Here is a 9884-nt window from a genome sequence, read left to right on the forward strand (position 1 = left end):
CATGTTCTATATTTCATGTTTCTAGTTTATAATTTGGACAGAAGCTATAGTTCTATTGAAATATCTGTGATATTGATCACTTACGTTGTAATTTTAAATCACTAGGTGTGAATTTTCTGGCCATAAGTTTTGTATTCATGAGGATACATGCAAAAGAGCACAGTTCTCTTTTAGTACTGTGTTTTCCCAATATGTCTAATATGCTCTATACTTTATACATGGGTTTTGACAAGTCTATATGCAGAACCACTTTAAGTTTGATTCTCTTACTATTCACCAATCTTTATTTAGTTTTCTAATTCGCTAAATAAGTTCTACTGCTTGTAATTTAAATATCCTGCTTAACTGTATTTTTACTTATACTGATTCATTGCAGAGTGAACCTTTATATGTTCCTGTAAAGTTTCATGATTTGCCAACTGAAAAAAATGGCAGTAATAGTAGTGATGCAGAGAAAAGTGAGTAAAGACTTTCGGAATGCTGTAATGTTAGTTCTTTGGTGAAGGAGTTACTTTTCTCTTTGTTTAGTGTAACTGCTGTTATGTTGCAGGTCTTGCTTCCCCTTCCCCCCCACCCCCTTTTTTTTTTTTTTTTTTTTTTCTTTTTTCGCCTTTCTAAAAATCTCTTCTTGCATGAATTGCAGTCTCATGTATTTACTTTCAGGTAGAGAAAACATAGGCCTGTCGTTCAGTTTACCTTTCTTGGTCACTACAGATGCAGCCTATGTTTATCTCAAGGGACCAACTGGGTTCAGTACTTGTGATTCTTTCCTTCTGGGCTTGTAAGACCAGCAGCAGTGAGTCAGCCTCTGGAAAAACAAGCTATTGTCCTTTTTAGAGCAGGAGCAAAGCAGTCAAAGTAAGAATTTTAACAGTCTATGTGCGTTCTGGTTTTATTTAAGCCTCACTATCTTGTGATAGTACCTAAACAGGCCTAACTGTCCTAGACAATTGTAGAAAGGTTGGCTTCAAAACATCCAGTTAGCCAGTCCTCAGCAAAAGAGTCCCAGCTTATCAAAGGGAAAGTCTCTTAATTTCTACATGGCACACGTTAAGAACCAGTTTGGTAGACTTTGCTTCCTGTGGCAACATGCACCAATCATTTCAGAATTGTTCCAGCTGCAGCTTTCCCTTTACCTTTTTTTAGGAAATTAGGTATTGTTTCATATTGATCTAGGCTAATATTTACCTGTAGTGTGTAGTGTAATGTTTTCTTTACAGAGGGAGCTAATGATACTAAAATAACTCTAAATAAAACATGATCCTAGTTTGCAAGATTAGCTAGAGGGTGGCTTTCAAAAGGGCAAGTGACTTTATGGTCTCTGCTAAGCTTTGAGGTCTGTTGGACTTTAATCTTCTGAATAAAACATTGTCCTTGCAGTTAGGTACAGTTGTGTGCAGGTTTTGGCTGTTTGGCTGTTAGACATTTAAAGAAAATGTTTGTCAATATGGAATAATTCCTGTCTAAAAATATGTTGTTACCTTTTGTTGATATTTTTGACAGGGAGCAGGGGTGATGCTTTTCAGTGAGGTTTTTGTGGATGGATAACTTACTGATTGAAAACAGTAATTAATTGTGCTTTGTCTTATTATTGGCCTCCTGAATAGCAAAATGTTAGTTTAATAAATCATGATGGCATGTCTTCTACTTGGATAAAAACCTGTTATTTGTGCGGTATTGTAATTAATGGTGTGTTGCAACGTCATAGTTTTATTTGCATATTGTGTTGGCTCAAAAAGTTTAATGATAATACGAATCTTTTTTGTTTTTTTCTTTTTTTTTTCTTCTTTTCCTCCTTTCAAGCACCCAAAAAGCCTCGTGTGAGGTTCAGTAACATCATGGAGATCAGGCAGCTCCCATCAAGCCACGCTTTGGAAGCAAAGCTGTCCCGCATGTCGTATCCAACAGTGAAGGAGCAGGAATCAATCTTAAAAACTGTAGGAAAACTCACTGCAAGCCAAGTAGCAAAAATCAGCTTTTTCTTTTGCTTTGTGGTATGTGCTCCATTCTTTCAGAAAACTTCAGTTTAGATGCATTTAAAACTTGTATAATAATAATGAAAAAGTATTGAGATGACTTGTATTCTTTGATTCTTATTTTATAAATGTACTATAAGAAGTAAAACTTTCCTTGTGCTGGACATGCATGTGCAAGATTTAATTACGAATCCATTGGTAGATGCTGTTGCTGCATCATGCCTCAGTTGTGAGGGGAGAGAGAAAGATAACAGTGGCAGGATTTTTGAGACAGAAAAATATAGAGGGCATATCAGTGATACCTTTTCCAGAGGCAGCTTCACTAGTACTGCCAAATGTGTTCTCTGTAATGTGGCTCACCACAGCTTTTCCTCAGGAAGTAGAGCACTTTAAACATTATTGTTATTGTTGTTATTATTATCATCAATAATAATAATAATACCACTGATGCATGTGCCAGAAAATAGTGGTGTAATTTTTCCTAGGGTAGTGTCCTCATGTCCAAAACAAATCCTGTTTATTCTGTTCAAGGACACTACTGGCATGTACATGTATTATTTCTTGGACTTTAGTCTTATGTGGAAATATTCATAGAGAGTGGTTACTTCCCTTAGAATATATCTGAGATCTTATTAATGAGATCTCAATCAAGAAGTGAGAAAATGTTTGCCATTTTATTCCTTTATGGAGGAATTAGGAAATATTTTTTAGGCATTGAATGTAAGAGATGCTTGTTTTGAACAGTGGAGATGAATGCTGATTTTAAGTACTCTAAAAGACCTCATTAGGCTGACTATGTCACATGCATTACTGAAATTTCTTTGCAGCCCTTGTGCAGTTATCATCTTGAAGCACTCCAAAACAAGTTAAAAGTACCTTTAGTTACTACAGACTAGCTATTATAATGTCATTTTAATTCTTTTTAAGTTCTGAAGTATGTTATTTCGTTATTAAAGATGTATGTGGTTGGTTTGAGCCAGTTCTAAGTCTGCTGCTTTCTTTTAATGTTCCTGCCACTTTAATAGAAGTCTCTTTAAGCTAAAAATCTAGTTCTGATTTTATTATTTTGGTTAAATAATTTTTTCACTTATTCTCAAAGTAGGATTTTATTGCACTGAGAAACTTAAGCTCTGTTGGTGGTACCCAAATATTAACAAAGATATTTTTCTTTTTCCCCAGTGGTTCTTGGCAAATTTCTCGTACCAGGAAGCTCTGTCAGATACCCAAGTTGCCATCGTTAATATCTTGTCATCAACCTCTGGTAAGTTTTATTTACACCACCAGGTGTGCATTATAAGGCTGTTTATAACATAAAAATCTCTTGTTACAATGGATTTGTGTAACATTTTTACCTGGGGATTTGACCTAAAAGCATTGAATATGTGTGTTTAGAAAATTCATTTTGTATTTGCAGTGGTTTTTTAGGGTACCTTCACTGCTTTTTGTGTGTGTACTTCTGCAGTTACATCTGTATATTAAAGAAATATATTTGGAGCGTAATAGCTTTGAAGCTGTGTAATTTTCTGGGCAAACTACTGGCAAAACTTGATTGTATAAACTCTTCTGAATTTCTTTTGCAGGGCTTTTTACATTGATCTTAGCTGCAGTCTTTCCCAGTAACAGTGGAGATCGGTTTACCCTGTCCAAATTATTAGCTGTTATTTTAAGGTAAGATAATAGGAGGGAACATTTGGTCAAAAACTCCCTGGTACAGTGAGGGAACAACTGTACCTACTATACCTGTGGTATCAGGTATAAAAGGTGTCACCCTTTTAAAAATCCTTGTTTCACAGATGAATTGAGCAAGTGAATTAAGTTAAATGCTTTGTATCATGAACCATTGCCAAATATCATTCTCTTGCAGGAAATTAGAGTGATTTTGGTTGGAAATAGATGAACTTATTTTATTGTTGTTTAGTTGTGGTTTGTTTATTTTTGTGTAAATGGTGAAAAAAGAAGAGGTTTGATGTTGAGTGTTTTCAGCCTCTTTCATTAAATGCCTGGTGCATTGTTCTGGGAAGTTACAAGTGGGATTGGTTGTTTCTGAGTTGGGATCATGCCTTAGCAGTTGAGAACTCCTTTTGACTTTCCAGAAGTGGGTTTTGATTAACTAAAAATGCCAAAAGATAGAACTGTATATTTGTTTTTCTCTTTCTTATATCTGTTTTTGGTAAAGAAATTCCTGAGTTCGAGTAACATTTTGCATTTCTTCTTTTTTTGCTAGCATTGGTGGTGTGGTACTTGTTAACCTTTCTGGATCTGAAAAATCTGCTGGAAAAGATACAATAGGTATTTGCTTATGGGCTTTAATCCTGAAATATGCAGTGATGAGTACCATCTTCTGACAGTACTAAGTAGTCATATAGCAAGCTCTATATCTCTTGCTCACGTAACATTTCACAATCTGGCTTTTTAGTTTCAACTTCTAAAACTTGCCATTTATGATAATTTTCCACCCTGTGCATATGTTGGGAAAGTATTTACGTTGTAGAGCTTTCTCCATTTTTCCATGTTTTTCATTTAGTAATGGATTCTGTAATCAACAGAGATTTAGGAGAGTTGATCCTTCTGTGCGTAACATGCTTGGCATATCTCAAGGGATTATTTTTTCCATTTTTCCAGGTTCCATTTGGTCACTTGTAGGAGCAATGCTGTATGCTGTCTACATAGTCATGATAAAAAGGAAAGTAGATAGAGAAGATAAACTTGACATACCAATGTTCTTTGGTAAGACCAAAAGTAACTCCTTTGAAAGTTTTAATTCAATGTGTGATTAAGTGATCAGGCACTGAACTGTGTCTGAGTGGTAAAGGGGCTTAGAAAAGCCAAGGAAGTAGAGAAAGCCTCTTACTCCCATGGTTACGAGTCCTTCAGAGCCTGGTTTAGTGAATTATTTCTTGTTTAGTGCCTTAACAATGAGAGGTAACTTCCTGTGGGAAAGCAGACAGCCCCACTGACTTAGTGAGATTTCTGATTTTTATTTTCTTTTCAGTTTCAAACCTGTAAATATCTGATGCAAATTTAGTTTGTGAATTTCAGGTTAAATTTCTTACATTTGTTTCCTTTCAAAGATTTAAAATACTGCTTCATGGCTGCTTTGCTATATGCATATTGTCAAAATAGCAGATTTTAGCTGAGATTTTGGTTATGTTGAAGAATATTTATTGTGATTTACTTAATACTGCTTTTATATTCAGGGTTTGTAGGACTGTTTAATCTGTTGCTGCTTTGGCCGGGGTTCTTCCTGCTTCACTATACTGGATTTGAAGCATTTGAGTTTCCCAATAAACTGATATGGATGTGCATTGTCATAAATGGCCTTATTGGAACAGTTTTGTCAGAGTTCCTCTGGCTGTGGTATGTACACCATACATTGAATATGTTTCACATGAATTATCTTACCTGTATTCTCAGATCTTGAGATGTAAAATTGTCTATGTTAGGGTTCTTGCCCTTTTCTTTTTCTTTTTTTTTTTTTTCTGTCCACATGTGCAGTTTTAGCATCGTGTCGTAATGTCCTGTTAAGACAACAGCTGACTTTAAAAAGTAGCTGATGTGATCTTGTAGTAATTAAAATACTGTGTGCTGGGCTTATTCCAGAATTAACATTTGGGACAAGAAGACTTTGTGCTACAGAGTTGCAGTAGCAAAAGGAGAGCATGAATTTTGTTGTAACAGTTCTGTGACAGTACTGCAATGAAAGATCAAGGTGGAGTAGATGGATTTCCACAAAAACCTCTTGGTTTTGTTTGGTGCTGTGGATTTTGGTTGTTTTTTCAAGTTGAAAGTTATGTATGAAATTTAATAATGAGATTTTTTGTTTATTGTCAAACTTTTACACCAATCCTGGGTATACATGCATTGCGGCATATGTTGCTTTGCAATTGAACTTTTTTGTTGATAGAATATTTTTGTGATGTTAATGCCATCCTGTATCAGTATCAGTGTCAGGTTAAGTGTAATTTTAACATAGGCAAAATAACAAACAAACCAACCCCCCAAACCTCAAACATTGTCTGTTGTCCCAAAATCAAGTACTAGCGTAGGGTTAAGTACATGGATGTGCAGAGACTTTTTTACAGGATATTTGTTTAATTAACTCAGAATGATATTCCAGTCAATTTAAGAGCTAGTTTTACTTCCAGTTCCTTTTCTATAGTTTTGCACTGGGACTAATTCAGAGTTTGTGCTGATACCATCCAGTGTGCCACTAGTGTAGTCTTCTTTACTTTTTTTGGTAGTAAATAATGTCATTTAACCTACTTGTTTACTCCACCCAACCACATATTACTGACTAAATAATGGATGGATAGACGTGACTCTTCATTTTTTTTTAACATGCTGATAAATTTTTATTGGATTCTGTACCATTTGTTCATTTGCAGTTCTCTGTGGACAGGTTGGTTGTAATTCAGAAGCACTCTCTTATGCTATAGAGAATCATGGTACGGAAGCAAAATGCAGGTTTTTCTAGATGAAGTTACTACATGTGAAATAGGGAAATTTCCATCATCTCAAAAGATTGGGATGGGAATTAAGCCTCAGCCCAGAAGACATCAGTTGCCTAGTTAAGAATTTTATGCACTTTTGTAGATTTATAATGGAGTGTGATGGTTTGAGTTAGTTTTTGGTTATTTAACAGTAGCTAACAGTTCATCAAATGTCTTCCTCATTTGATGTATTACTTAGGTTGTCTTTTAACTTCTAAATAAAACCTCATTATTATAATTATTATTTATTGTCATTAAATCGTATAACTGTTATTATTTTATTGTCTTTTAGGGGCTGCTTTCTTACCTCATCACTGATAGGCACACTTGCCCTAAGCCTTACAATACCTCTGTCCATAATAGCTGACATGTGCATGCAGAAGGTAAGGTACTACTAAATTTTGATCATTGTTTACAGAATTTCTTCTAATTAAATTCTTTTAGGCTTGTACTTGTTTATTTGGTGCAAGAAATCAGTCAAGTCTTGCGCTTGGAATGTTTCCAGACAAAAAGAAGCTTTGCTGTTCAATGTTTTCACAAGCAAAGTGTAAATTGTGATGAGTACCTTTAGACTTCTGAAATTTTGTGCATGTAAAAATGGGGTAAAAAAACCCCAAACACAACTTGTATTTTGCTTTTACTTCATGTCAGTGTGGATTTTGGAAAATAAGTCAGAAAAATAAAAGGATAAAGAAAAGCAAAGTCAAAAAGAGTCAGACCCTGAATAAATACTTTCGTAATGAACATGTGATATACAGTATGTTTTGTGTTAGTACTACCTGCATATTACAGCAGGGAAACAGAACAAATACTGCAGTGATTCCAACAATAGTAAAACATTTATTGGTAAGATAATTGTGTGGCTCTTAAAGCATCTGCAATGCACACTTGAGAGATAAATTGTAATGGGGTGGTAAATAACCCATGATAGCTATAAAGGATTCAAGGAATAAAATATCTGTAGACTCCTCCCCCAAAATTCACTTTCATGAGCTCGAATAGATTTATGAGTGAGTTAATGCTGGTAGAAAAAATAAGAATTTCGTATGTAGGTTTGTGTGTTAGTACTCATTTTAGATATACACAGGTGTGGGTGCATGTGCAAATACATTGGTAGAGATGTGTATATACATATAGTTACATATATCAATATATGAAAATTTTAGGTTGTCTTCTGAAGTGATTCATCTAAACTTTCTTCTGGGATACATTGGAAAATGGAGTATGTTTTTCTAATTCCCAGTAAACAGCTTAATCTTTAGGCTGTTTATTCTGAATAAACAGAGTCCAGATCTTGTAGAATTAATTTTTATTCATGTACTAATGCAATATGGAGGCATTTCAAATAGCAGAAACATCTCCAAAGCTCTCTTGGATGACTTTCAGCTGCTGTTGGTAACAAAAGGGCAAATTACCTTTCTAACTCCTGGTGTTGGAAGTAAATCCTTTCTGTCTTTTATTTTGGAAAATAAATTACTAGTATTAGAAAAACAAGTGAGGGACCCTGATTAAAGGCAAACTGCTGTAGACTTTGAGGGTTTTTGCACAAGTGTGTTTGTACAAGTCTGTCTCTGCCATACAGACATCAGAATATCCTAAGCCAAGCCCTGTGCTCACGGAAGTCTCAGGTGTCCACATCTCACATGACCTGATAGAAATTTAAGCTTCCAGCTTCAGGCTGCTCTGTTAATGCCTCTGGCCAGCCTTGTTTTTAGTTAAACCTGCACAAGAGTTCCACTGGCATGGCTAATAATCATGGAATCATAGAGCTTGAAGGGACCCATCAGGATCACCCAGTCCATCTCCTGGTCCTGCATAGGACACCCCAAGGATCACACCATGTAATGTAAAGATTAAAATATCAATACGTGCAGCCTTCATATGACTGTTAAATGGCATGGTAGTTATACAGTATTCATTATCACTAGCTTTCTGAGTATTTACTTTCCTGTAATTTTCTAACATAAATCTGAATCTTAGGAGATTACAACCAGGTTTCTAACAACTAATTAAATATTCCTTTTGGCAACTTACATGTTCTGAATTTAATTTGAAAATAGGCTTAAATAGGCTCACAGGGTTTAACAATTGCAGTTTATGAGATCTTTGAGGAGGGTCATCAGTGCCAGGTACCAAAGCTGAATCTGTTTTCTCCAAAATCTTCAGTTTTGGATCTTTTCTCCATTCAGGGGGCCATGCCCATAGCTCATAGCTCTGTTGTCCTGAAAGGCAGGTCCCAGGCTCTTCCTGTCCTTGTGCCCTTGGTTTGGAGTTACAGAACCATGGAATGGTTTGGGTTGTAAGGGACTTTAAAGATCATGTCTTTCCAACCCGTGGAATGTGTAGGAGGCTTTCTCCTTGGCACCAGAGACAGAGCTAAAAACCTAAAACTGAGACTGTTTGGAAATGGCAGTCTTATTCAGCTCCCAGTGCAAACAGAATGTTCCATTGTAAAGAATGGATCAGTGGGAACAGGTTATGCAGTTCTTCAAAGAAGTAATAGCAATAGAATTGGTACCAAATAACTCACACTGTTTAAAATAACTCAAACTGCATCTCAAACTTACAATAATAATCATTCCAAATATACAGCATGTCAATTCTTTTTTAAGCTATTGAGTGAATGATGTTTGTGTTTCAATTCCAGGTGCAGTTTTCCTGGTTATTTTTTGCAGGAGCAGTACCTGTATTTTTTTCATTTTTCATTGCAACTCTCTTGTGTCACTATAACAACTGGGATCCAGTGATGGTGGGAATCAGAAGAATTTTTGCCTTTATTTGTAGAAAACATCGAATTCAGAGGTAGGACAATGACAAACTATAATCCTGTCTCTTCTTTATCTTTTCCACAATATTCATACACTGTTTATTTTCACCTGATTTTATATTCAGGTGTATTAATTTCTTAATAGTTGTAGTTGCCAATCCGTTTATTAACCTATGTAATGCTCAGAAAATGGAAAGATGTGAAGTCTGTTTACCTTTTAAAAGAAGTTTCCTAGTGGTTGTCACAGCTTTTTCCCTTAATGCATCTGTGATAATTTCTGTACCCAGCACATGCAGTGAGAATTGTGCAAACTTGAGTACACTTAATAGACTTAAGGAGTCTTTGCATGTTTTTGATGGCTAAAGTTCAAACAGCTGCATACTTGGTACTTCTGTTGGATTCATAACAACCAATTTAATATTACTGTATGACTTAAATAACTGTGTTTCTTTCAAGAATGCCAGAAGAAAGCGAGCAGTGTGAAAGCCTCATCCCTATGCACAGTGTTTCACAGGATGGAGACAGCTGCTGTTCATAGACAAAAGGTAAACCTTTAATAAACCTCAAACAATGCACAGAAAGGTGAGGATTGGTTTTCATGGTGGCATTCGTGTTATGCAAGGACAAGTTTTTCAAGAGCATGCCGTCGGT

General features: G+C 35.6%; 1 protein-coding gene across 2 annotated transcripts in view; it reads left to right on the plus strand.

The window, feature by feature from the left end:
• Positions 1-9884, plus strand: part of SLC35F5 (solute carrier family 35 member F5) — a 30229-nt gene that overhangs the window by 11748 nt on the left and 8597 nt on the right. For both annotated transcript variants that reach the window (XM_032114204.1, XM_032114205.1), the window contains exons 7-16: positions 377-458; positions 1804-1994; positions 3156-3237; positions 3557-3644; positions 4201-4265; positions 4599-4703; positions 5174-5333; positions 6759-6849; positions 9114-9268; positions 9690-9778. In XM_032114204.1, coding sequence (XP_031970095.1) covers positions 377-458; positions 1804-1994; positions 3156-3237; positions 3557-3644; positions 4201-4265; positions 4599-4703; positions 5174-5333; positions 6759-6849; positions 9114-9268; positions 9690-9771 — 1101 coding nt within the window. In that variant the 3' untranslated portion in view covers positions 9772-9778. The remainder of the gene's footprint in view (positions 1-376; positions 459-1803; positions 1995-3155; positions 3238-3556; positions 3645-4200; positions 4266-4598; positions 4704-5173; positions 5334-6758; positions 6850-9113; positions 9269-9689; positions 9779-9884) is intronic.

This window comes from Corvus moneduloides, chromosome 7 (genome assembly GCF_009650955.1).
Source record: "Corvus moneduloides isolate bCorMon1 chromosome 7, bCorMon1.pri, whole genome shotgun sequence".
Classification (NCBI taxonomy): domain Eukaryota; kingdom Metazoa; phylum Chordata; class Aves; order Passeriformes; family Corvidae; genus Corvus; species Corvus moneduloides.